At 52.8% G+C, this 26,047-nt stretch overlaps 2 protein-coding genes across 7 annotated transcripts in view; one reads left to right on the top strand and one right to left on the bottom strand.

Moving 5' to 3' along the window:
- The window catches only part of Nup188 (nucleoporin 188), a 70,655-nt gene extending 66,025 nt beyond the window's left edge, over positions 1–4,630 (top strand). The window contains exons 28-37 of the mRNA XM_045132919.1: positions 47–247; positions 427–519; positions 1,615–1,773; positions 2,026–2,163; positions 2,653–2,727; positions 2,803–3,063; positions 3,199–3,330; positions 3,566–3,639; positions 3,765–3,894; positions 4,025–4,630. Coding sequence (XP_044988854.1) covers positions 47–247; positions 427–519; positions 1,615–1,773; positions 2,026–2,163; positions 2,653–2,727; positions 2,803–3,063; positions 3,199–3,330; positions 3,566–3,639; positions 3,765–3,894; positions 4,025–4,201 — 1,440 coding nt within the window. The 3' untranslated portion in view covers positions 4,202–4,630. The remainder of the gene's footprint in view (positions 1–46; positions 248–426; positions 520–1,614; positions 1,774–2,025; positions 2,164–2,652; positions 2,728–2,802; positions 3,064–3,198; positions 3,331–3,565; positions 3,640–3,764; positions 3,895–4,024) is intronic.
- A 783-nt stretch (positions 4,631–5,413) lies between these two features.
- Positions 5,414–22,482, bottom strand: Sh3glb2 (SH3 domain containing GRB2 like, endophilin B2). Of its 6 annotated transcripts, XM_045136766.1 has the most exons (14): positions 22,365–22,482; positions 17,914–18,055; positions 17,061–17,189; positions 11,581–11,714; positions 11,236–11,328; positions 10,074–10,085; positions 9,337–9,399; positions 8,209–8,358; positions 7,837–7,860; positions 7,169–7,258; positions 6,896–6,996; positions 6,591–6,605; positions 6,227–6,467; positions 5,414–6,011 (listed from the first exon to the last, which is right to left on the bottom strand). In XM_045136766.1, the coding sequence occupies exons 1-14, from the start codon at positions 22,425–22,427 to the stop codon at positions 5,904–5,906; spliced, it is 1,365 nt and encodes a 454-aa protein (XP_044992701.1). In that variant the 5' UTR covers positions 22,428–22,482; the 3' UTR covers positions 5,414–5,903. The 6 variants fall into 6 exon arrangements, with proteins under 6 accessions (XP_044992701.1, XP_044992706.1, XP_004671838.1 ...); XM_045136771.1 differs by lacking the exon at positions 10,074–10,085; XM_004671781.2 differs by lacking the exon at positions 8,209–8,358.
- Positions 22,483–26,047: the final 3,565 nt, after the last annotated feature.

The raw sequence follows: 26,047 nt of genomic DNA on the forward strand, positions 1-26,047 counted from the left end.
TTTTTCCTTTCATTTTTTACACATATTTTTCCCTGGTCCCCAGCAGGTATGTGTCCTGGGCTTGCATCTGGCCAAGGAGCTTTGTGAGGTCGATGAGGATGGAGACTCATGGCTACAGGTGACCCGTAGGCTCCCCATTCTGCCCACGCTTCTCACCACTCTGGAGGTGAGCCTTCGCATGAAGCAGAACCTGCATTTCACTGAGGCTGCGCTGCACCTGCTACTCACCCTGGCTCGCACCCAGCAGGTAGGCAGGCATGCGAGGTGAAGGCTCCTTGCTTATGCTGGGTAGTGCTCTGATGCTCCGAGATTGTAGGGCCTGGCTTAGCTCCCTTCCTTGTCCCTGACAGATCTCTCCAGGCCCTGCTGCATTTGTGGTGAGGTAGTAGCAGCTTCCATCCAATTGTGTGTTTTTTTTCCTTGCAGGGAGCTGCAGCAGTAGCTGGAGCTGGCATCACCCAGAGCATTTGCCTGCCCCTTCTGAGTGTGTACCAGCTCAGCAGCAATGGCACAGGGCAGGTGAGTGCCAGGAGCTTGTCAGGAGCCTGGCCATGTCACCTACAGCTTCCAGGTGAAAGGTACTCTCTCCAACCCTGCTGTTCTGCTCCCTGGAAGCTGCTGTCCTATAATGGCTTGTCAAGTGCACCAGTGGCATTGGAACCTTCCCTACCTTTGGCAGATGGCTAGTGAGAGAAACTCAGCAACCAGAAGGCACTTGAGTATGTGCTTGGCGTGAGCCAGGCTCTGGGTCCAGTTCCTAGCACCAAAAGAAAATTCATGATATAAGGGCTGGAGAGATGGCTTAGTGGTTAAGGCACTTGTCTGCAAAGCCAAAGGACCCAGGTTTAATTCCCCGGCACTCATGTAAGCCAGATGCACATGGTGGACACATCTGAAGTTTGTTTGGAGTGTCCGAAGGCCCTACTGCACTCATCCTCTCTTTACCTCTTTCTTTCCCTCTCTTGCAAATATGTACATAAATAAGTAAATATATGAAAATTCATGAAATAGGTGTCACAAGGCCACTAGGCTTTGTCCCCCAGATTTGGGAGATGGGATGACACTTCCTGTTACCAGATCAGGCTAAGAACAGATCCCTGGGGCCTAGCTTCTAGCCAGGCCATCTCCTTACTGCTACTAAAGGCAGTTCGTACTTGTAGCTTTTCCACCCATCCCTGTCATGCTTCCTGACCTTTGACTAGTAGACATTTCCTCATGTTAAGAGTAGTCTTCACCACCAGCCGTGGTGGCACTCACTCTTGATCCCAGCACTGGGGAGGCAGAGGTAGGAGGATCACCATTGAGTTTGAGGCCACCCTGAGATTACAGAGTGAATTCCAGGTCAGCCTGGGCTAGAGTAAAATCCTACCTCAAAAAAAAAAAAAAAAAAGAGTAGTCTTCACAATAAGAACCTCCTCCTCTGTTGTTAAATATTTCTTATCCAGCCCGGGCCTCCCTTTGGAATGAATATATGAGGATGAGAGTAGCAAACATGTCCCATTTGACATAGCTGGTTAGTGGCAAGCAGGATGTAGAACCTGGGATCTTCTCCCTCTGCTAGTGCTCTGAGTCTGCTGGCCACACCCCTTCTGAGCATATCTGACATGGTCTTAGATACCTACCACCTCTCGGAAGTCCCTGGATGCACCTTCCTGGCCAGGGGTCTACCGCCTGTCCATGTCCTTGATGGAGCGGCTGCTCAAGACTCTGCGCTACAACTTCCTGACAGAGGCCCTGGACTTTGTGGGTGTCCACCAGGAACGAACCTTGCAGGTGAGGGGACATCCAGGGCACTTAGGGGTGCTGATGCCTGCATTTCCAAGATGCTCTTAGAAGTCTGACTAGGCTGCCAGCCAGAGCTACTGATTGACCATGTTTGGGGGGGGGGGCTGTGGTCTGTTCAGACAGAAGCCTTCATCATAACAGTAGGCCACTGTGGGCACAGAGCCTAATCTGCATAGGCTGGTAGGCCTAGTGTGTCAGGTCCAAACCATCCTCTCATTCCCTGCTGTCCCATCCTCCCAGTGCCTCAACGCAGTGAGAACGGTGCAAAGTCTGGCGTGCCTAGAGGAGGCAGACCACACTGTGGGCTTCATCCTGCAGCTTTCCCACTTCAGGAAGGAATGGCACTTCCACCTGCCTCAGCTCATGCGTGACATCCAGGTGGGGCTTCAAACAGTTTCTTGGAGCGTTTGGGTGATGATAAGGGTAGGGAGGCTATGGGAACTATGGATTCTTCCAACAAAATGCACGCTATTTGTGAACATGGACCCTTTGGTTGGGGTAACAGGGTTTGCCCCAGGCCAGTTCCTTAGATTCAGTTCTTGTACAACTCGGACTCTCTTGAGACAGATCTGGGCTCACAATACACAAGGCTTTGGAGGCAGCTGCTTCCATCTGCTTGTGTGATCTTAGCCAGTTCACTGTATCTTTGCTCTACAATATGGGAATTTCCTGTTCATCTACTAAGGGCCAGATAAGGTACCCATCATGTAACTAGGTCCTAGGGAGATGGTCCTGGTCTGAGTCCTGCTGGTGGCTCTGTCAGTAGGTGAGAGGGTAGCCCACTGGCATCCTAGAGAGGCCTGTTTGGTTGACCTACGCTGGGAGCAGGGCTGCCTCCAAGAGCTTCCCCCATCTCTTTTGTCCCAGGTGAACTTGGGTTACTTGTGCCAGGCCTGCACCTCCCTACTGCACAGCCGGAAGATGCTGCAGCACTACCTGCAGGTACCCAAGCCCCGACCCACACTGCCTTGGGGCCTCCTTGCCTGTGGCCTCCCTTCATTTCTTGACTTTCTGCAGAACAAAAATGGGGATGGCCTCCCTTCAGCTGTTGCCCCCCGAGTTCAGCGGCCACCCACCGCCACCGCCAGCGCCTCCACCACTGCCACGGCTCCTGCTGCCCCCTCTAGCGGCTCCTCCAAGCAGCTCACTACTGACACTGAGGCTTCAGAACAGCGAGCCTTGCACACAGTCCAGTATGGTCTTCTCAAGATTCTCAGCAGGACCCTGGCAGCTTTGCGCCACTTCACCCCAGATGTCTGCCAGATCTTGCTGGATCAGGTACCATCCATCACCTCACAGCCACCAGGCTCCCAGCAGCCAGCCTTGAATCTGCTCTGCTGTGTGCTGAGCCGTGTTCTGGAGAGCTACTGAGGTTGAAGACAAATCCCAGAGCACTGTTTGCTTGCTTTGCAGTCCCTGGATCTTGCGGAATACAACTTCCTGTTTGCTCTAAGCTTCACCACTCCCACCTTTGACTCTGAAGTGGCCCCCTCCTTTGGTACCCTCTTGGCCACAGTGAATGTGGCCCTCAACATGCTTGGAGAGGTATGTCTGGTGCTATTGGACTCTGGCCCCTCTGCTCAACTTTCCTCAGTCTGCCAGTTCTCAGTGGGGCTCATTATCTAGCCTCCCTAAGACTGGGCCTTTTCTTTTTAAAGAGTATGCTACAGCCTTCCTGAGGAATCAGTGAGGTAACTGAGGAAAACTAGTGCCAGGCCTGCCAAGTAAGTTCTCAGTAACAAGCAGCTGTTACTGTCTTCTTTCTCTGCTTGTGTTCTAGCTGGACAAGAAAAAGGAGCCCCTCACACAGGCTGTGGGGCTCAGCACACAAGCAGAAGGGACCAGAACATTAAAGTAAGACCTGGGACTTGATGAGGGCATGGGGCAGGTATGAGCTGCTGTTCTCTGGCTAAGTGGCTCAGAGCACCTGCCAAGTAAGTAGACCCTCTACAGCAGTGCCCAAACCTGCCTTCTCCCAGGTCCCTCCTGATGTTCACCATGGAAAACTGCTTCTACCTGCTCATCTCCCAGGCAATGCGGTACCTGCGGGACCCAGCTGTGCATCCCCGGGACAAACAGCGGATGAAGCAGGAGCTGAGCTCAGAGTTGGTATGATGGATATAGAGGGTCTCTGGGTAGAGGGTTGTGCCAGCAAGGAAAGGGCTCCCTGGGGTTGTGCCTGGGGATTAGGGATCATGGCCTCAGATGCTGGGCCTCACTGAGCTGGTTTTTCTTGTAGAGCACGCTGCTTTCCAGCCTCTCACGCTACTTCCGAAGGGGCGCCCCCAGCTCCCCTGCTGCCGGTGTCCTACCCTCACCCCAGGGCAAGGCGACCTCTGTCTCCAAAGCCAGCCCTGAGAGTCAAGAGCCTCTGATACAGCTGGTGCAAGCCTTCGTCCGGCATGTGCAGAGATAGGGCAGTGATGTGCTGCCTGCCTGCAGACCATGAAGCCAGACCTGGGTAGAGGGTACTGCCTCTACAGCACCAGTTGCCGAGAACAGCGCTCTTCACCTCTCCCCAGTAGTCCGGACTCCAACCACCCACCTGCTGACATCATTTTTGTAACAAGAGGTCAAAGCAGGAATGGGGAGCCTGAGGTCTGGGTCAGAGTCCAGGCCGTCAGGTCACAACACCCCTGAGGTGGCTCCTTCAAGCATTCCCATGGTGTGTGACCAGAGAGCCACTGGATGCCAACTGCACAGGAGAGGCTATGTGCAGTGTGAGGATTTTCCATAATCTATTCTTGAAGGGTTTTAAAGGGTTTTGTTTTTTTTTTTGGTTTGTTTTTGTTTTGGTAATACTGTGGTCTATTTATACAAACATTAAAGTGCTGTTTATAGACAACAGAGTGAGGCATGGTTTCCTAGCCCAGGGAAGGTACAGTAGTAGCTCTCAGGAGCTTGGACATTTGGCCTCAGCCTGGGGCCTAGTGAGGGCAGAATACCTACTGAAGGTGGCATACCCATTAAGTTCTGGGCAGACTGCATCACAACTGTCCCTTGCTTGGCCTATCCAGAGGGTCTCACCTGTTACCAGGTGTCACCTTTCTGGAACAGTGGGGCTTTCTATTTATCGCTAAGCCCTACCAATCCCCTCTACCCTTTAGAACCTCCTACATGCAACACTAGGGCTACCTGAAACATGGCCACAGTTGTCCACACAGTCAGGCTGACCTAGCCTAGATGTGAACCCTTGTCTGATTTTTTTCAAGCTTTAGTATGTTGAGGTGACCATCTAATCTTTCATCCCTCTCTGTGCAGTGTGGGTAATGTTTGCTATGAGGACTTGGCACATGCTGGCCTTCAGGCCAAGTCCATGGCTGTCAGCTATTTAGGCATCCTCTGGCAGGCAAACCTCCCCTCAATCCACATGTAGGGAAGTTTTTCTTAGGAACAGTATTTGTTGTGCAGCTTCACACATGGGAACTGTGCTATCAGAATCTGAGCCCCAGGGGACCAGGAGGCTGCAAGAAACTTTCCCTCTGCCTTGTGCTCAGGGAGCACCCTGTGCCTAGCCACCTCCCTTCCTCCATGCTGCCCCCAGTCAGAGGAGGGGTCCAGTGAAATCTTGTGTCCCCACCCTAAGTTGGCCCATGTGCTCGGAGACCCTGATGGAAGCCTAGACAACTTGCACACAAAGGAGGGTTTATTTGCCACTGGCTAGAGCAAGCAGACAGGCAGAAGTAAAAATACCAGTTAAAAAGTGAGAGGAAGTGAAGGCTGCAGCCATGTTCAGCTGGAGCTAGGAATGGGGGGAAAGGTAGCACCCGTGGTGCTGCTCTGGTCTCTGCCTGCCTTGCTGTTGCCCCTACCCAGCCTTTGGCAACTAAAAGGCAGATGCTCTTTTCATGCCAAGGGTGCCCCCAACATGTCCTGGGCCTGTGTTGGTGCTGAGTAGTGTCCCTCCCTCATGGTAGCTGGGAGGGCTGGGGTACACAGGGGTGCAGGTCAGAAGCAGGGTTAGCAGAGGGGCTAGGGCCATTCAGCCTCATGGGCTCCCTCACAGTTGGACGGTGGAGGTGCAGGCAGAACGGGGTCAGGCTCCCCATCCGAGCAGCTGTGTCACCGGCAGACAGGTGGCAGGGTCAGGCCCTGGGTAGGGCCTGGGAGGATTCTGCTTAACTAAGCAGTTCCAAGTAGGTGACAGGGACCTTGCCCTTCTTGTTGCCTCTCTCACCAATGAGCCAGTCGGGGTCCATGCCAGGCAGGCTGTACACAGTGATAAGCTGTGTGGAGAGCAGAAAGGGAAGCTCATGCCCTGGACAAGGGCCGAACTAGCCCTGGCACTAGGTAGGGACAAAGCTGTCCTCTCCCGATGACCAAGACAGAGGTGGAGGTACCTCCCCTGAGCCCCAGTGACTCAAAGATAATCTGGTCTCAGGTCTCTGGTAGCTCCGTTTCCAGCTCTTGCCTGCCCACCCCCGTGTGGCCCCAGGCCCACCTCATCAGCCAGCAGGGCCAGCTCACTGCTGTCAGCTGCCTCATAGTCATAGAGCACCCGGGCCTTTCGAGTCCCACTAGCAGGCGGGGCCACCTCCTCCAGGCAGAGTGCAGCCTCCCCCGGAGGGGCCATGCTGGCCACACTGGGCACTACAGGCATCGTAGCCACAGTGTTGGTGGGTGAGGAGCTGCTCAGAGGTGGGGCGGCAGGTTCTGTAGTACCCACGAAGGTGCCTGGAAATCTGGAGGGGAGGGGCTGTCTCAGCAGCTGGGGTGACCCTATGGAAGTTCCACTTGCCACACAAGACGACCCAGAGGCAGGGGCCCCCTCTCCCACACTAGGAGGCCCTGCCCCAGCAACTTACATGGCGCCTTGGGAGCTGGCAGCACGAAGGGGAAAGCAAAGCAAGGGAGGAGTGAGACAGTCCCTCCCCCTTGTTTCTGCCCTCCTTTCCACTCCAAGCGGTCTCTAGAAACTACTATTAGAGCCTCAGGGGACTCTGGTTACCACAGGCAGCTGCCTGAGGCTCACCACATGAGGTACCCAGGCAGTGCTGTGGACAGAGCCCTCCCATCCAGCTCAAGTGCAATGGGTTTTCTGAGCTCAAGAAAGGCTCCTGGCCAGGGGGACAGGGTCTGGGAGCTAGGGGGCCTCAGGGCCCAGCCTCACCTGCCCAGCTGCTTCTGCAAGTCCAGCATGTGGCGGTAGCACTGTGCATAGTAAGTCGTCTGAGACTTGACAAACTCATGGAGGCAGCGAAGGTGGTTCACCTGTGGGGAAGAGGCTGGGGCTCCACCTAAGCTCTTGACAGCCCCTCACCCCTTACCCTGCCAGACAAAGCCCAGGTACCCCGGGTAAGAATGAGATGCTCAGCGTGTGAGCTGGCTCTGGTCTGTGCCCTTTTTGTGGTAGACCTTAACAGGACACAAGAGTAGGACTCACGTGGGTGCTGCTGATACCCTCCAACAGGAGACGAGTCACTTCTGCCTGCCGGTCAAACTCTGTCTGGGCCACTCGAAGTTCCTGTTCAGCCTGGGTGGAGCAGGCAGAGTGAGAGCAGCCCACTCTGGTGTCCCTGCCATTAGCCTTCCTGTTCCCACTGACACCCACTGAGAGCAATGTCACCTAGAGTCAGGAAAAACCTGGTTTCATCTGTGACTTTGTACCTCAGAGCCTACTGAGGAAGCCCTGTGTGGTCGCAGTGACAGACCCTCTACTACCCAGCAGGTAAAATGCACCAGGAGTCAGGCGTGGGGACACACAACTTTAATCCCAGCACTCGAGAGACAGAGGTAAGAAGATCACTGAGAGTTGGAGGCCACCCTGAGACCCCTTAGTGAATTCCAGGTCAGCCTGAGCTACAGTGAGACCCTACCTCAAAAAACAAACAAAAAAAAAAAATCAGGAGATACTTCTCTAAGCACTGTTTTGAGAAGCTGTGGAGTGAACACATCTCACAGAGGGGAGATGGGCTCAGAGAAGCCCCAGTGGGCAGAGGGAAGAACCCAGAGCTACCTAGAGCTATAAACCACCCCTTCCCCACAGCCAGTATACTTGAGCCCGCCCCCATCCTGCCCCTTAACCTTTAAGCCCCCTGGACCCCAGCTCACCTTATCTACTTCATCATTCCAAAGCTGCGGAGACCACAATGGCGTCGGTCAGCGGGAAAAGGGAGGTGGGCACCGGTCAGTGCGGGGGGGGGGGCAGCCAGAGCCTGTACCCTGCCTCAGCTCCCTGTCCCTCTGTACCAACCCTCCCCAACCAGGAGCTGAGGCTGGGACGAGGCCTGGCATGAGGGCAGGGAAGTGACAAGCACATCCCGCATCACACGCTCCAGGCGGGGGCAGCCGGCCAGGAGGTCCTGCCTGTACTTATACAGCACCCCCCACCTCTCAGAGGGTCTTAAGAGACAGAATGCCCCCCGCCCCCCGAGTCCTGCTCAAAGGCAGGACAGGGCGAGTGACCCTGGGCCATCACTGAACCTTTCTGTCCTCTGGCAGAGAAAGGCAGCCTCGGGCCTGAGTCACACTGGGGGTCAGTGGCAAAAGAAAAAAACAGGGCGTCTTCCACCCTTCAGGATGTCTCTCCTTCCACTCGGCCCGGGGAGGAGGGTGGGAAGTGTCATCCAGGGTCTGCAGAAGAGAAGCCCCCCCTCCCCCCACGTGACTTAGGAGACCTGATGCTCCGGCCACTTCGGGAATGCTAACCTATGACACCACCCTGACACAGGCAAAGTGGACCGGGGGCCGGCCGAGGTGCCTGGCAAGGCGGGAGCAGCATCCACACAGGCCGCACTAGAAGGTCTAGCAACAGTCCCCAAGAGTGAAGCTATGGATGACACCTCAGGGACAACTGCCAGCCATGGAACGACAGACACCACGGTCATACAGCAGCATGCTCCGGACAATAGTGGAGGGCGAGAGGCCAGTGTAGGAGGGAGAGGTTGGAACAGGAGTGGAGGGAGTGTGGCTACCGGGCTCCCACACACAACAGTGTGTACCAACTAGCTCAACCACGCTGCAGCCAGGAGCCCCCAGTACCAGGACCTCCAGCCATCCCAGCCTGCCTCTTCCAGCTGTCTTGCCCGGGCCATGCCCTATGTGACATGCCTGAGCTCAGGGCCTGGGACTCAGCTGGGTGCCTCCCAGGTCACCAAACCAACATTCTACAAAGGTGCTGGTCGGGCAGAAGGCTAAGAGTGTGAAGGAGGGAAAGTTCAGGACTCTTCCCTATCCTCGGGGCCTATCCAGAGTCTGCACTCGGCTGTGAAAAGGTTGGAGGCAGTGCCCCCTTGTGGGAGGGGTAGGCAGCCCCCCTAGCCCCCAAAGGTGAGACTTGCATTAAGGGAGCCATGAGATTCAGTGTGGCTAGTTAATAACCTCCCTGTGGAGAGACCAGGTCAGCCTCAAGGTAACAACAGGGCACCAGGCCAGGCTATGTGCGGAGATAGGGCTGCAGCTTCTGTTCTGAGCTGCCTCTAGCCTTTCAGGGCCACCCGCCACCTGAGCACCTCACCTGCTGGCTCCGGGTCCTGCCCTGGCAGTCAGGGACAGCGGTAGGGGATGAGGGCAGAGGAGGCCAAGGTGGGGAAGGGCAGGAGGGGCGCTTACCGCGGAGGCGCTGGCCGAGAGAATGTAATTACGAGGTCTAGTCTCCTGAAAGTCAGGCACCGTCTGGCAGGGAACAGAGTTCATGGGGGGAAGGGTCACCCTGGGCCTGGACCAGGGCCTGGGTTGAGGACAGGAGGTGTCCCCCCAGGGTCTCCTATAAAGAGGTGCAAGAGGCCCTGGCCCTGGGAGACAGGAGGACACAAGACACAAACAACACCGATACCCTTATGCCCAGCTAGAGAAGAGACTTAGAGGCTCAAGGTGTCCCCATGATGATCCTGTGGGCAGATATGCTGAGGGCCCAGGAGCCTGAGCTGCTGTCACAGCCCTTACCTGTGACCAAGCCATAGGCTGGGCCTGTGCCCTCTCCCTGGACCCCAGGCACACCAGGGACCCCAGTTACACCACAGCCCTCCCCAAAACAGCATTCTCCATCCCGAGTCTGCACACACGATGTCTTTGGTCTGTATTGAGGCCACCCGCCCCCTTCCCAACAGGAGTGGACAGATGGACACATGGATGGACAGAGGGACAGGCTTTCCACATTTGCAAGAAGCTGCCTCACAGGTGTGATACCTGCAGTCCCCAAACCAGAGATTTCACTGCAGGCAGAAGCCCTGGGGGAGACCAGCGATTGCAAAAGCCCAAGGACATGCCCTGGGCCAGCCAGGACACTGGAGCCCTTGGGTAAGACAGGTTGATCAGAAGCAGCACAGCACATGGACAGGTATACTCACATCTCCCTCACACTGAGCCAAGTTACCCAAAGCAGAACGGAAAGAACAAAAACAGATAGTTAGTGAGTCCACAGCCCTTGGGGGAGGTGTGCTGGGGGAATGAGTAGGTGCCCAGGGGCGAGTTGCTGGGCTCGAGACCCAGGGACACTGCTCCTGCCTGGATGACCCCGAAGGCCTAAAGTTCTCTGGGTCCCAAGGTTGAAGTGGTCACCCCCTGCAGCAACTAGGGAAAGGCATTCTCATCTGGCCAACAAAGAAGTGACAGAAACTGTCCTGCCCAGGTGATTTACAAGTGGTCATCCCAATGGCCACAGGTGACCCTCCTCACATGTGCACCCCCCACCCTGGATGACTCGAGAACTTGTATGGCTCTGACCACACTGTAGAAGAGTGCAAGGGGCAGCAGAGAGCCCACCAGGCTCACCAGGACTGGCCCGGCCTTCCTCAGCTGGGAGCATAGGGAACCACAGGGGACAGCTGACCTGTCAGAGCTTGAGGTGGTTGTTAGACCCCTGCACCCCTGAGCAGCCTGTACGCCAAGTGTGTGCTTACCCTTGGTCTCAGCTATCCCACTGTGGACCTAGCCTTGTCAAATCAGCTCATGCTGGGACCCACTGGCCTGGTGGGACTGACCAGGCTGTAGTGGGCTGGAAGTGAAGGGGGAGCTGGATGGCCCAGGTCCTGGCCCTGCCCGTGATAGGTAGGCTATTCAACTCTGTTGCTCTCCACAGTCTGCAGCGTGGGGCGGGGGTGGGGGGGAGCCAGGGAACAGAGGACCCTGGGCCCAGCATTCAAGCAGCAGGTGGGACAGTTAGTAGGGAAGCCATGCCTGGGCAGGACTGGGGACGGGAGCTGAGCATCAAGGGATGCAGGAACAGAGGCATGCAAGAAATCCACCTGGTGTCTGGGAGGCTATGGGGTACTCTGGCCCAGTTGGGGGGTGGGCACTGCTGGTCTGCCGGCCCTATAAATTATCTGCCCCAGGGCCACCAGGGTGCCTTGGAGTAGGGATGAAGACTATGACCTGAATGGCCAGCACAGTCCAGGCCCTAGGCAGGTCTCCAGCCAGAGAAGGGCAGCATGCCAAACACCAGGTTCTGCAGCCCTCACCCCTAGGCTTCCGGCAGAGCCTGGGGGACAGGAGGTGGGTGGGGACACCTACCGTGGCTTTGGCTTCAGCAGCCTTGGCCTTCTTCAGCCGTGCTTTGCAGGCGTCCAGGTCCAGACGCCGGTTCTGGAGGAGTCGCCTCTCCTTCTGTAGTGTGGACACCAAGTACAGTGAGACCTCAATAGCCCTGGGACACTCCTACTACAGCCAGACTGGCCCATGGCACTGTGCACTCAAGGCCTAGAGGTAGGAGATCACTCTGAAACACTTAGCCTATAGGAAGCACCCATGGCAAAGCCCAGGAATCCTGAGTCTCTTGTCTGGGGTGCCTGCCTGTGTTCAGGGCTCTCAGGAGGGGGGTGCAGGAAGCAGGGCAGTGAGTGGTCCCAGCCCCCTCACCGAAATCGTCTTCCAGTCCCCTTCCAAGAAGTTGCGCAGGGGCGTGAGGAAGCTGATGGAGGCAGCATGAATAAAATCCCTCTCTGCAGCTCCCAGGCGCTTTTCAGCCTCTGAAACCTGAATGAGTGTTTGCCCTGGGGAGACAAAGTGAGAGGGTGAGGGTGGGGCAGGCTCTGATGGCTCCATCCCTAGGTATCTGGGAGGAGTCAGGAGACAGGCTGTCAAGGCTTGGGACAGACAAGTGAGGAGTGGGACATCTAACAGAACACTACAGGCATTAAGAAGATGGAGGGTACACTCAGGAGCCGTAGATTGTTGCTAGAAAAATTTCAGTGCCAGGGATGGGACACCTTCCAGCGAGTTGTTGGCCAGGGAGGTCCCTGATGCCCCCAAAGCATTATAGGCCATTGCCAAGGCCCTTGGTTTCCCACCAGGAATAGATGGTAAGACCCTATTGCTGAAGACTCCATATTCTTGAGCTGCAAGGCCACTGAGAAATCCTGCTGGAACTGAGCTGAAAACCTCCTCCTTGTAGAACAACTGTCAGAAAGCTGGAAAAAGCCATTCTGCATGCAGTTCAATGGAAGAAAGAGAAATCACCAGTGAAGATACTCAACAGTGGACACTGCAAGCCTTATGTTTGGCCAGCTAGGCCAGATGAGCCAACAGGTGCAATAGTGGTATGTCTGTCATGGTGGAAATCAACTGCCCTCTGATTGGACTGGAGGCCCGCTCCACGGGAGGGAATACATCCCTGATACTGAAAACCTAAAACAGGGGTAGTCATGAGCCCTAGGGGTGTGATGTTTGCTGCTGTCTGGATAAATGTATATACTATGCTTATCAAACTGCCCAGGAAGCACTTCTCTTAATATTCATACTCTTATATTAATGCTACTCTCACTTTGGGTAGAGAATCTTCTCTTTTCAGATGGCAGTGACCTTGGGATGACTCAGAAGGTATCATAGTGCTGGGAAGAAGTGACCAGAGTGCTCAGCACTGCAATATCTCTCACACCATACAAGGCTCAGGGTCTAATGCAGAAGAGGTAGTGGAAAGAATGTAAGAGCCAAAGGAAGGGTAGGACTCCTTACAACGTGCTCCTCTAGACACAAAATGGCCTGGATATCCATGACCTCACAGTGCCTGAAATTACCTATACAAGACCATAATAATAGGAGGAAAAGATGACATCAAGATAAAAGAGAATGCTGGGCGTGGTGGTGCACGCCTTTAATCCCAGCACTCAGAAGGCAGAGGTAGGAGGATCGCCGTGAGTTCGAGGCCACCCTGAGACTACATAGTGAATTCCAGGTCAGCCTGAGCCAGAGTGAGACCCTACCTCGAAAAACCAAAAAAAAAAAGAAGATAAAAGAGAGACTATTTGAGAGGAGGAGGGGTTATGATGGAAAGTGGAGTTTCAAATGGGAAAGTGGGGGAAGGGAGGGCATTACCATGGGATATTGTTTACAATCATGGGATTTGTGAATTAAAAAAAAAATTGAAAAGAAAAAAAAAAAAAGATGGCGGGAGGGCTAGAGAGACGGCTTAGTGGTTAAGAGCTTTGCCTGTGAAGTCTAAGAATACTGGTTTGAGGCTCAATTCCCCAGGACCCACATAAGCCAGATGCACGAGGTGGCACATGCATTTGGAGTTCAGTTGCAGTAGCTGGAGGCCCTGGCATGCCCATTCTCTATCTATCCGCCTCTTTCTCTGTCTGTCTGTAGCTCTCAAATAAATTTTAAAAAATGAACAAAAGAAGAGGAGGAGGAGGAAGAAGCCAGGTATGGTGTTTCACACCCACATCCCAGTACTGAGGCATAGCTATTGCTTAAGCCAAGCGTGGTGGTGCCCGCCTTTAGTCCTACTACTCAGGAGGCACAGGTAAGAGGATTGCTGCGAGTTCGAGACCAGCCTGGGCTAGAGTGAGACCCTACCTCGAAAAAAAAAATGATTGCTTGCAAAGCCTGATGGCCTGAGTTTGATTCCCCAGTACCCACATAAAACCAGATATACAAAGTGGTGCTTCCATCTGGAGCTTATTTGCAGTGGTTAGAAGTCCTGGTGTGCCCATTCTCTCCCTCTCTCTGCTTTTCTCTCTCTTTGCTTATAAATAAATTCTGTTTGTTTTTTGAGGTGGGGTCTTGCTCTAGGTTCAGGTTAATCTGGAATTCACTATGTAGTCTCAGGGAGGCCTTGAACTCACAGCAATCCTCCTACCTCTGTCTACCCAGTGCTGGGATGAAAGGCATGCACTGCCATGCCTAGCATAAATAATTTTAAAAAAAAATTTAAGAGTAAGATCCTGCCTTGAAAAAAAAAACTATGAAAAGATAGAAGAGGGGGCTGGAGAGATCACTTAGCAGTTAAGGTGCTTGCCTGCCAAACCTCATGTTTCTCTCCAGATCCCACGTAAGCCAGACATACAAGGTAATGCAAGCACACAAGGTTGCACATGCGCACTAGGTGGTGCATGCATCTGGAGTTCGACCACAGTAGCTGGAGGCTCTGGCTTGCCAATTCTCTCATTAAAAAATAAAAAAAGATGGAAGAAGGGCTGGAGACATGGCTCAGCACTTATCTGCAAAGTCTAACATGGGTTCTGTTCCTCAGTAGTCATGTAAAGCCAGATGCATAAAGTGGCACATGCATCCTCTTACCTCTGCCTCCCAAGTGCTGGGATTAAAGGCATGTGCCACCATGCCCGGCTCAATATTTATTAGACAAGAGCTACATATGTTGCCCAGGCTGGCCCCTACCTCTAGATCCTCCAGCCTCAGCCTTCCTATCGCTGTGATCACAGGCCCATCCACAATTCCTGGCTGGCTTTTCTTTTTATTTTCAAGCTTAGCTCCTGAGGAGATGCTTCCTGGTCAGCATTTGTTGGTGGTTAGCCAATATTGGTCAGAGGTTATATTATATTTGAATGCCTTGAGTCAATAAAACTCAACCAGCAAATGCATGTGTGAGTTGGGAAACTATTCCAAAGTTCAAGTAGTATGCAAGTCTGGCCAGCTTAAAAAAAAATTATTTATTTGAGAAAGAGGCAGAGAGAGAGAGAGAGAGAGAGAGGGAGAGAAAGAGAATACGTGTGCCAGGGCCTCTAACCACTACAAACGAATTCTGGATGCATGCATACGCCCCCTTTTGCATCTCTGGCCAGCTTTTTGATTTTTTTTTTTTTAAGGTAAGGTTTCACTCTAGCCCAGGCTGACCTGGAATTCACTATGTAGTCTCAGGGTGGCCTCGAACTCATGGCGATCCTCCTACCTCTGCCTCCCAAGTGCTGGGATTAAAGGTGTGCACCACTACACCCGGCTTTGTTTTTGTATTATATTTAATATTTTATTTTTACTTATTTATTTGAGAGAGAAAAAGAGGGAGAGAAAGAGTAGGCATACCAGGGCATCCAGCCATTGCAAACAAATTCCAAATGCATGTATCACCTTCTGCATCTGGTTTACGTGGGTCCTGGGGAATCAAACCTGAGTCCTTTGGCACTGCAGGCAAGTGCCTTAACTACTAAGCCATCTCTCCAGCCCTTTTGTTTTGTTTTTTGAGGCAGAGTCTCACTCTAGCCCCAGACTGACCTGGAACTCACTCTGCAGTACCTGGTTGGCCTTAAGTTCACAGTGATCTTACTACCTCTGCCTCCTGAGTGATGGAATTAAAGAATTGAAGGTGTGTACCACTACCCCCAACCAGCTGTATTTTTTTGGTTGTTGTTTTTGTTTTTCAAAGTAAAGTTTCACTCTAGCCCAGGCTCACCTGGAATTCACTATGTAGTCACAGGGTGGCCTCAAATTAATGGTGATCCTACTACCTCTGCCTCCCAAATTCTGGGATTAAGGGTGTGAGCCACCACACCCAGCAAAAAAAAAAAAAAAATTCCAATTTTTATTTATTTATTTGAGAGATAGAAAGAAAGAGGCTGATTGCAAATGTGTATGCCAGGGCCTCTAGCCACTGAAAACAAACTCTAGACGCATGCACCACCTTGGGCATCTGGCTTACATGGGTCCTAGGAAATTGAACCTGGGTCCTTTGGCTTTGCAGGCAATTGCCTTAACCACTAAGCCATCTCTCCGGCCCTCTGATTCTTTATTTATTTATTTATTTACTTGAAAGCAGAAAGAGAGAGAATGGGGACACCAGGGCCTCTGCAAATGAACTCCCAATGCACGCACCACATTGGGCATCTGGCTTTATGTGGGTACCAGGGAATTGAACTCCAGTCATTAGGTTTTGCAGGCAAGTGCCTTCACTGCTGAGTCATCTCTCCAGCCCTTTTGTTGTTGTTGTTGTTTGAAGTAGGGTCTCCCTTTAGCTCAGGCTGACCTGGAACTCACTCTGTAGCCCTAGGCTGGCCTTGAACTCACAGTGATCCTCCAACCTCAGCTTCCCAAGTACTGGGATTAAAGGTGTGCGCCACCATGCATGGCCTGATTCTTGAAAATTGTATGTTTTATATAATTGTTTGCATTAACCATGAGTGTAAAGAAAAGAAACAGTTGTGTGAAAAAAGTAAAATCAATCAATAAGTAAAGGGCTCAGTAGAAGAACAACTTGCTAGTTGCATTCAATCCCTACAGAACTGTTTGGAGGAGGGAGGGAAGAAATTAAAATGTCATTAGAAAATACCTGTAAAACAAAGAAGAGAGTAAAGCAAAAACAAGAATATAAATTAGTACAGGAGTGGTGGCACATACCTTTAATCCCACCACTAGGGAAGCAGAGGTAGGAGGATCTCCTTGAGTTCAAGGCCACCCTGAGACTACATAGTGAATTCCAGGTCAGCCTGAGCTAGAGTGAGACCCTACCTCGAAAAACAACAACAACAAAAAGAACCTACATAGGACTGGAGAGACGGCTCCCAGGTCAGAGGGCTTGCTGCTCAGGCATGAGGGCCTCTTGGGCTGGAGGACTGCCAAATTCAACTCCCCCAGAACCCATGTAAACAGCTGGGTGTGACAACACACTTCTGTGATCCTAGTCAGTGGGGGGCTGAGACCTGTGGACTGCTGGAAGGTCAGCAGCTCCAGGTTTGAGGGAGAGAGCCCATCCTAAGGAAATAGTGGAGGAGCCGTAAGAGATGGACAGCCATGCTCTCCTCTGGCCTCTGCACACCATGTATGCATCCATCAAACATCATGGGTACACACACACACACACACACACACACACACACACACACACGGCTGGGGATGCAGCTGAATGCGAGGGTGCTTGCCTAGCATGTATAAGGCCTGCTGCCACCCCCAGCACAGCACAAACAAATATACACACAAAATCAAAACTGATTAAGGGAGGAGTGGAGTTTTTACCCTATTTCTCCTACACTGATGGAGGGTTTTACATGTAGAATGAATTTACATATTGTTTGTGTAGTTTTACAAAAGGAAGGAGAAAGCGGGCAAAGGGAGAGGGCTAGAGAGCAGTCCTTGCCCTCACCCAGCCCCTGCCTATGAGGTCTGCTCACCATAGGGCGTGGTGGGCCCCAGCTCACTGGCCGCCTCCGCCATATACTGAGCCAACAGCTCCCCGTTGGTGACACGCGAGGGGACCTTCCTGTCCAGCTTCTCATACAGGAACTCCTCCACTCGAGCACCTGCAGGGAGACAGCAGCCAAAGCCACAGGGCTCTTGGTCCAAGCAAATGACAAGAGCCACAGGACAGAAGCAGAGCCGAGCCTGGTGACTTTTAGAATAATCTCCTCTATACACACGCCTCCATCTACCCTGAGTGACTCAGACATGAAATGTCTGTCTAAAACCACACAGCTAGGGGTGACAGGGCCAAAGTCGATGTCTGCCTACTTCCCCTTTATGAATATGGTCTATAGAACACGACATATCAGAATGACAAGCTGGTCTTGGTCCCCCAAATCTCTCTGGACACTTGACTTAGTGACAGCAACTTTGTAGGCAGATATGAAGTTTGTCTCCATACCAGCCTTCTAGGTCAAGCTGGCCTAGGACTCACATCCATCTTCCTATCTCACTGACGGGTTTACAGGCCTGCATCACTGTACCAGACTCTCCCATTTGTGTTTTTATTTTACTTATTAATTTTTTTTGTTTGTTTGCTCAAGGTAGGGTCTCGCTCTAGTCAAGGATGACCTGAAATTCACTATGTAGTCCCAGGCTGGCCTCGAACTCATGGCAATGTTCCTACCTCTGCCTCTGGAGTGCTGGGATTAAAGGCGTGCACCACCATGCCTGGCATTACAATTCTGTGCAAACTTGACCTTCCATGGCTCAGAGGACTGCTTGGAGACCTGAAACCTGGGCCCAGAGCCTGACTGGGGGTCCACCTGTCCCTGCCCCACTCACTGGGGTTGGGCTGCAGCAGCACCTCAGTCTGCCTCAGGATCCGCTCTGTCCAGTTCTTGGTACTGTCTGCCCGGGCCAGGAGGTTCTCAAAGTTGGCATCAAGTTCAGTCTTCTCAGCCTGGCCAAACTTCTCCTCTGTGAACTGAGGGAGGGGGTGGAGAAGGCTCAGAAGGTGGTGGCAGGGGAGGTCCCAGCACTGTCATGTCACAGCATACCCTGAGCCTCGGTTGCTCCCTTGTGGAGTGAGCAGAGGAGGGGGTGGGCCAGTCAGCATTACGGCTTCCAGAAACCCTATGGCATGCCAGCCCCTCTCTTCACACACACATGCAGGTTCCTACAGCCTGCACATTGCCAGCAGATGGGGGTCCTCGGGAGCTCACCCCCAGACTTTGGAACTGGGCTGAGGAGGGGAGTCTTGGTAGCAAGTACTCAGGGAACAAATGAGGCCCCAAGCAAGGTCTGTGCTGTCAAGGGGCCTACGGACAGTTGGGAGCTGCTGGGGAGGGCTCCCAGAGCCAGAGGGAGGGCCTCTCGTCAAGTTCCTCCGCTGCCCCTGTGGGTCTGGGTGTCCATGGGTAGGCACTTCGCCTCTCTGAGCATGGTTTCCCAAACTGAAAAGCGTAAGAGGCTTCCCCCACAGGCAACAGGGGTGAGGCAGAAAAGATGTGGGCTGGACATGAGGGGTCTGGCTCCCAGCCCGTGTTGGGGCGTGAAATGCCACTGTCACTGCTGCTGCTGCTGCTAAGAGCTGACGGGCAGCACATCTGGGGACGAAGGGGAGTGTGAGGAGGGAGGCCAGCCAAATGTGCGGCCACAGGGTGTGGTGAGCAGGGAATCTGGCCAGCCCATCAGAGTCAGCTGCTGGATGTACCCAGGACCTGGGAGGTCACATGGGCCTCCCATCAGAGCTGGCACAAGCCATGTGGGCCACCTAGGAATAACCAGAACCTGGCCCAAGTCCTGGCCCTCTGATCTAGAAGGACCCAGGGAAAAACCTCCCCCTTTCCCAAATAGGGATGCTTGGGGCTTTTCCAGCCAAAGACCAGGGGCTTGTTCAAAGGTCATGGTCAAGTAGCAAAGAGGTGAAGACCCATTTCAGGCCAGAAAAGGAATCCTGAGGTCGAGCCTTGGGCTCAGGCTTTATATACCCCAGTACCTCTGAGATGCTCAATGCAAACAGGATCAAGCTTCCCAGGACGGACGCAAATGCAGGCCACCACTGAGGCTGAACAAGGGGCAGACTGCTGGAGTCAGGGTAGGCACTGTCTGGAGGGGTTTGGAGGCCTTGCCCAGCCACAAAATCACTCAGAGCCTACAGGGAGCCCAGGAGCCGCCAGGCCGCTGAGTAGCCATCAATTATACAAGAGGGTTTGGGTTTCTCCCCGCAGGGCGCAGGGCCTAGACTGCAGCCTCCTCCCTCCAGCCCTGTTCAACTCTGCCAGGCCTCAGTCTCTCCTTCAGACTCGAGCTCCTGTGGGACCTGCCTCTCCCAGGGTCCAGACCCTAGCAGGCCCTTCTCCACTCAGCCCCTTGTGGGGGCGGACATTAGCCCCATCTTCCCACTAAGGAAGCCAAGGCTCAGATTCATCTCCCTGGGCCTTAGTTTCCCCCTGGAGGATGGCAATAACCTCGCTCACAGAATATTTGGCCAGCATACAGGATGGGTTTGATAAATGGTTTTCTTTTTGGTGATGCCCGAGATGGAACATGGGGCCTTCCACCACCTAGATCAGCATTCTACCACTGAGCCACAACCCAGCTCTGGTTGATGTGAGCAGGTAACATTATCAGCCATAAGAAGTTTCCGGAAGACACTGGCAGCTGCACCCTAAATGTAAAACTCAGTACCTTCTGTCCTTACTTACTGGGGTAAGGACAGCCACCAGCTCTCATGCCTCAGGCCCTCATGCTTACATTCTCTGCAGCCTGCCCCTTGTTCATGCTGCCTGGAAGAGAATGAAGCCACTGTGTCTCTGGCCTCGCTAACGTGACTGTAGCTCTAACTCTGATTGCTGCTAACAGTCTCAACAGTGTGGCTACCCATGCCCATGCCAACACCCACTCCCACCCTCATGGGCACCTCATTCTAATATGCCCTAGGTTTTCAACCCCACTTTATTTTTACTTACTAGAGAGAGAGGGAGGCAGATAGAATGGTAGAATGGGCACAGCAGGGTTCCAGCCACTGCAAACGAACTCCAGATGCATGTGCCACCTTGTGCATCTGGCTTACGTGGGTTCTGGGGAACTGAACCTGGGTTCTTCGGCTTCTCAGGCAAGCGCCATAGCCACTAAACCATCTCTCCAGCCCTACCTCACTGTCTTGACAGGGCTGTTCTGCCACCTGGACCCCCAGCTGACTTCCCAGGCACAGCGGTGGAGGGGGGGAGGGAGGGGAGGTGTCTTCAGTGTGGGAAACTGACTCACATCACTCCTGAAGAAGGGATCCTACCCTCAGCTGTCACCTCAGTGCTAAGGCCTTGTGACCTGCTGGATAGAGGTGGGGTAAGGCCCTTGGAGTTGTCCCTGGTCCACACAGATGCTGGGAGCTTACTTAGTGCCTCCTGATGCCAAGAGCTGCCCAGACATTAGTAATAAAGAACCCTCCATCTAGCCTGGTGACTCTCATAGCAGACACCTCTCCTGCCAGGTCACACTTCATGCTCCTTCCTCCTCTCACCTACCACCTGTCCCTTTTCGGCCAAGGAACAGGGGACCATGCTTGAGTCAGCCAGAGGCTGTTTCCAGCAAGATGGCAGTGGGGTGGTGGTGGGGGGAACGTGTGGAGCAGAGAAAGCCTCTATTTATAATGCTCACAGATCCCTCCTCCACACTAGTCTGCCCCCCCCCCCCACCGGGCACTGGCTCTCTCTCCAGTATGAGTGACCCTGTGGGCCTGCCCTCACCAGGTGGAGCAAGGTCACATAAGCCCAAGCACCCCCATGCCTAGGCTCACAATGGGCCTGGCCACAGGTCAGGTGGCAAGGCCCAGCAGTAGCAAGAAACTGGCAGATCAGGTTTTTTCCAGATGTGGAAGATAGTGTGGTTGCTAACCAACACGAGAAAGGGTTCCCCATCCCACCCCAGCTGGTCTCCAACACTAGAAAGGGTCCCCTCCACCAGCTGGTCTGTAGTCCTGGGGTCCAGGAATCCCCATTAGAGCCGGAGTTGCCCACCAGGCTTAGAAACATGAAGCAGACATTTTCCCTTCTCCCTGGGACACTGATCCTCCAAGGGACCCCATGTTTTCTAGTAAACATGGCCACATGGGTTTCTCCGGGACTGGCTATGGGGCTGGGCTCCTCTGGGAGACAGGATGGCGCCCAACAGAGTCAACAACCACCACAAGGACAGCACAACAGGACCTGCTCCCACAGCACACAGAAAGGACAGCCCAAGTCTGAAAAAAATCATGACTCCTGCACCCACCCTTGGAACAGTCACTGCCTCCTACCTGACTTTTACAGCTGCAAGTAAGGCTTGGAGAAAAGTGAATGGTCCAAGGTCACATGCTGCACAGGTGCAATTTGCAAATACCATCTGGATCTTGCCTCTGGTGAGCCACACACACACACACACACCACCACCACCACCACCACCACATTTAATCTCAGAATTCTCACAGCCATACAAGGAGTCAGACGCTAATCCCATGTCTCAGATTTTAGAAACTGAGGTCCCTAAAGGTGAAGACCCCGCCCACCAAGGTCACAGGAGTGGCAGTCCAACCTGTATCTAACGCTAGCACTTCATAGTGACATTAAACTGCCTTAGTTTCTTCTCCAGACCCCAGATGGATAGGACCTGGGCCAATCTCGGTATTGCATTATGTTAGGAGCCTGTACAGTTTTCCAAAGAGGATACCCAGACAGACCTTGGCCCTCTCCCCATCTTCCAGGCCTGGAGACTAAAAGGAAACAGGCCTCCCACTGAGCAGAAAGGAAATAACTCCTGGCTTCCGGCCTGACAATCCAAGCGTGTGAAAAGGATCTGATGGACGCACAGATGAACCACCTGCCCATTGCACAGATGTGGAGACTGAGGCTACAAGAAGGGGTTTGGGTCGGGGGTGGGAGTGAGACCCTGGGCCTGGATTCAGGCCACCAAATGCTTCTTGGGGCCAGAGTCACTTGATGGACAAGGACAGGAGCCACCCGATGCCCACTCCCTTCCCCAGCTGGGCAGATGCCAGGGCAGTGGACAAGACGGCTGGTCTCACTGGTGAGCGTTGATACCTCCCCTGGCCACGGAGCCCAGGCCTGGTCCCCACTCCGGGCCACCGCAGAAGATGTAGCCGACTCCCCTCCAGGCAGAAGCAGCGGGGTCTCCGGGAGGGCCAAGTGCGCCCGCGAGGGCGGCAGCGGGGAAGCGCCCCGAGGCTGGAGCAGCACGGTGCCCGCCGCCCGCCCCACATCCGGGCCCCGAGCGCCCGGCGCAGCGCCAGGCCTCACCTGCACCGCCCTGGTGAAGAAGATGCCCGCGTCCGACGCCAGCTTCTTCATGTTGAAGTCCATGGCGAGTCTGTACGCACCGCCGCCGCGCCGGCCCGAGCGCAGCCGGCAGCCCCCGGCCCCGCCGCCGCCCGCACCCCGCCCACCTGCTGCAGGCGTCGGCCCTCCGCTCCTCCGCTCCTCCGCCCGCCCGTCCGCGGCCGCCCGGGAGCGGAGCGCAGGGCGGGGCGCGGCGGCCGCGGGGAGGAGCCTGGCGGGCGGGGCGGGGCGGGGGCGGGGCGCGCGGCTTCCCCCTGCTGGCCGCTGGCCGCACCAGCCTCTGACGCGCCCCTTTGAGTACCACGATGACCTCTGAAAGCCCGGGCGCTCCTAGATAGCTGTTTGCAGGTGTACAGCCGAACTAGACGCCATTTGCCATCTTGCTAATGTCTTTGTTTTTATTTATTTATTTTTGCTAATGCCTTTTTTGTTTGTTTGTTTTGTCGAGGTAGGGTCTCACACTAGTCCAGGCTGACCTAGAACTCACTCTGTAGCCCCAGGCTGGCCCCGAACTCACGATGCTCCTCCTACCTCAGCCTCCCCAGTGCTAGGATTAAACGTGTGTGCCACAACTACAGGCTTTACACATTTTTGAAAATATATATTTTGGCCCTGGCGTGGTGCTGCACGCCTTTAATCCCAGCATTTAGGAGGCAGAGGTAAGAGGATTGCTGTGAGTTCAAGGCCAGCCTGAGACTCCATAGTGAATTCCAGGTCAGCAAGAAGGCGTACATCTTTAATCCCAGCACTGGGGAGGCAGAGGTAGGAGGAACACGTGAGTTCAAGGCCACTCTGAGATTACATACTGAATTCCAGGTCAGCCTGGGCTAGGGCAAGACCCTTACTCAAAAATCCAAGAAAAAAGATATATATTTAATTTATTTGTAAGCAGAGAGAGAAGAGACAGAGAAAGAAAGGGCATCTCAGGGCTGCCAGTGCTGCAAATGAACTCCAGATGCCTATGCCACTTTGTGTATGTGGCTTTACATGGGTACTGGGGAATTGAACCCAGGTCATTAGGCTTTGCAGGCAAGTGCCTTAACCACTGAGATATCTCTCCAGCCTGCCTTACATGTTTTGGGTTTTGTTTTTTTTTTTTTGTCTTTTGAAAGTAAGGTCTCACTCTAGCCCAGGGTGACCTGGAATTCATATAGTCTTAGGATGGCTTCAAACTCACTGTGATCTTCCTACCTCTGCCTCCCCAAAGCTTGGATTAAAGGTGTGCGCCACCATGTCTGGCTCCCCAAGCATTTTTTAAATGTTTATATATTAATGTATATATATTATAATATATTATTATAAATGTATATATATTAATGCAACTCTGACCTTTTTATTTATTTATTTATTTATTTATTTGACAGAGAAAGAGGGAGAGAATGGGTATGCCAGGGCCTCCAGCCACTGAAAATGAACTCCAGATGTGTGGGCCCCCTTGTGCATCTGACGAAGGTGGGTCCTGGGGAATCAAACCTGGGTCCTTTGGCTATACAGGCAAACACCTTAACTGCTAAGACATCTCTCCAGCCCAAGATCTGTTTTTATTTATTTATTTATTTATTTATTTATTAGAGAGAGAGAGAATGGGTGCACCAGGGCATCTAGCCACTGGAAACGAACTCCAGACGCATGTGCCACCATACGCATAAGGCTTACATGAGATCTGGATAATCATACCTGGGTCTTTAGGCTTCTCAAGCATGTGCCTTAAGTGCTAAGCCATCTCTACAGCCCCTACTCTGACATTTTTTGAGGGGGTGGTTTCGAGGTAGGGTCTTGCTCTAGCCCAGGCTGACCTGGAATTCACTATGGAGTCTCAGGGTGGCGTCTAACTCACAGCGATCCTCCTACTCTGCCTCCCCAGTGCTGGGATTAAAGCTGTGCGCCACCACTGCACGGCTTTTCAGCTCTCACTTTTGATTACAGAAACTTCTTTTCAGATGACAATGACCACTGGCATGACTCAAAACTCAACATAGTGCTGAGAAGAAGAGACAGTGGAGTGTTCAGTACTGAGACAACCCTATCACACCTTCCAAGACTCAGGGTCCATTGCAGAAGAAGTGGCAAAAAGAATGTAAGAGACAAAAGAAGGGTAAGTCTGCTTACAATACAATCTGCCAGACACAAAATGGTCTGGATAATTATGACTTCACAGAGCCTAACATGACCTACATAAGACCTTCATTTTTTTTCTCATCTTATCCCTTTCCCTCATCAACCTCCTCCTCCTCCTCCTCTTCTTCTTCTTCTTCTTTTTTTTTTTTTTACATATTTTTATTTATTTATTTGAGAGCAACAGACAGAGAAAGAGGAAGAGAGAGAGAGAATGAGTGCACCAGGGCCTCCAGCCACTGCAAACGAACTCCAGATGTTTTCACCCCCTTGTGCATCTGGCTAACACGGGTCCTGGGGAATTGAGCCTCGAACCAGCCTCCTTAGGCTTCACAGGCAAGCGCTTAACCGCTAAGCCATCTCTCCAGCCCTCTTCTTCTTTTATGTAGGGGTCTCACTCTAGACCAGGCTGACCTGGAATTTACTATGTAGTCTCAGACTGGCCTTGAACTCACAGACAGAAAGTGACTGATATTCATAACCATGCAGGGGCTGACACAACCTACACAAGACCTACATAACAGGAAGAAACGATGATGACCTCAAAATAGAAGAGAGACTAATGGGAAAGAGGAGGGAATTTAGTGAAGGTGGATTTGGGAGGGGGAGAATGGGGTGGTGGGTAGGAATTATTGTGGTTTATTGTCTATACTTACGGAAACTGTCAATAAAAAGTTTAAAAAGGGCTGGAGAGATGGCTTAGCGGTTAAGGCACTTGCATGTGAAGACTAACAACTCATGTTCTACCCTACAGATCCCACCTAAGCCAGAGGCACAGGGTGATGAAAGCACGCAAGGTTGCACATGCACGCAAGATGGCACAGGTGTCTAGTTTGATTGCAATAGCTAGAGGCCCTGGCATGCCAACTCTTTCTCTCTCACTCGCTCATAAAAAGATACAAAAATAAAAAGTTTTAAAAAATCCTTCTACTTCTGCCTCTCAAGTGCTGGGATTAAAGACATTGCACCACCACTCCTGGCTCTATGTATTTATTTATTTTGTTATATATTTTATATAAATTTTATTTATTTATTTATTGTTTATTTACTGATTGATTTGAGAGCAAGAGAGAGAGAGAGAATGGCATGCCAAGGCCTCCAGCCACTGCAAATGAACTCCAGACGCATGCACCCCCTTGTGCATCTAGCTAACGTGGGTCCTGGGGAATCAAGCCTCTAATCGGAGTCCTTAGGCTTCACAGGCAAGCACTTAACCACTAATGCATACACCACCATGTGCATATGGCTTATGTGGGACCTGGAGAATTGAATCTGGGTCCTTTGATTTTGCAGGCATACACCTTAACCGCTAAGCCATCTCTCCAGCCCCTCTTTTCTGTTTTGATGTCATAATTTTCTCTCCTATTATGCATGCTATGTCAGCCTCTGTGAGGTTATAAACACCACAGCCACTTTGTGCTTGGAAGATAGTGTTAGAAAGTACTCCTCCTCTTTTTCTGTGTCCCCCCCCTCTCTTTTTCAAGGCAGGATCATATTATAGCCCAGGCTGACCTGGAACTCACTCTGTC

The sequence above is a fragment of the Jaculus jaculus genome, chromosome 1 (genome assembly GCF_020740685.1).
Source record: "Jaculus jaculus isolate mJacJac1 chromosome 1, mJacJac1.mat.Y.cur, whole genome shotgun sequence".
Lineage (NCBI taxonomy): Eukaryota > Metazoa > Chordata > Mammalia > Rodentia > Dipodidae > Jaculus > Jaculus jaculus.

What these genes read in the sequence shown, in the direction of transcription:
- Sh3glb2 (XM_045136766.1), bottom strand. Translation starts at nt 22,427, where the DNA reads ATGGACTTCAACATGAAGAAGCTGGCGTCGGACGCGGGCATCTTCTTC. An exon ending in TCTCGGCCAGCGCCTCCGCG is followed by an intron (nt 8,359 to 9,336) that starts GTAAGCGCCCCT and finishes TCTCTTCTGCAG; the next exon opens with ACCCTGGATGACACTTCCCA. An exon ending in AGGGTATCAGCAGCACCCAC is followed by an intron (nt 6,997 to 7,168) that starts GTGAGTCCTACT and finishes TCTTCCCCACAG; the next exon opens with GTGAACCACCTTCGCTGCCT.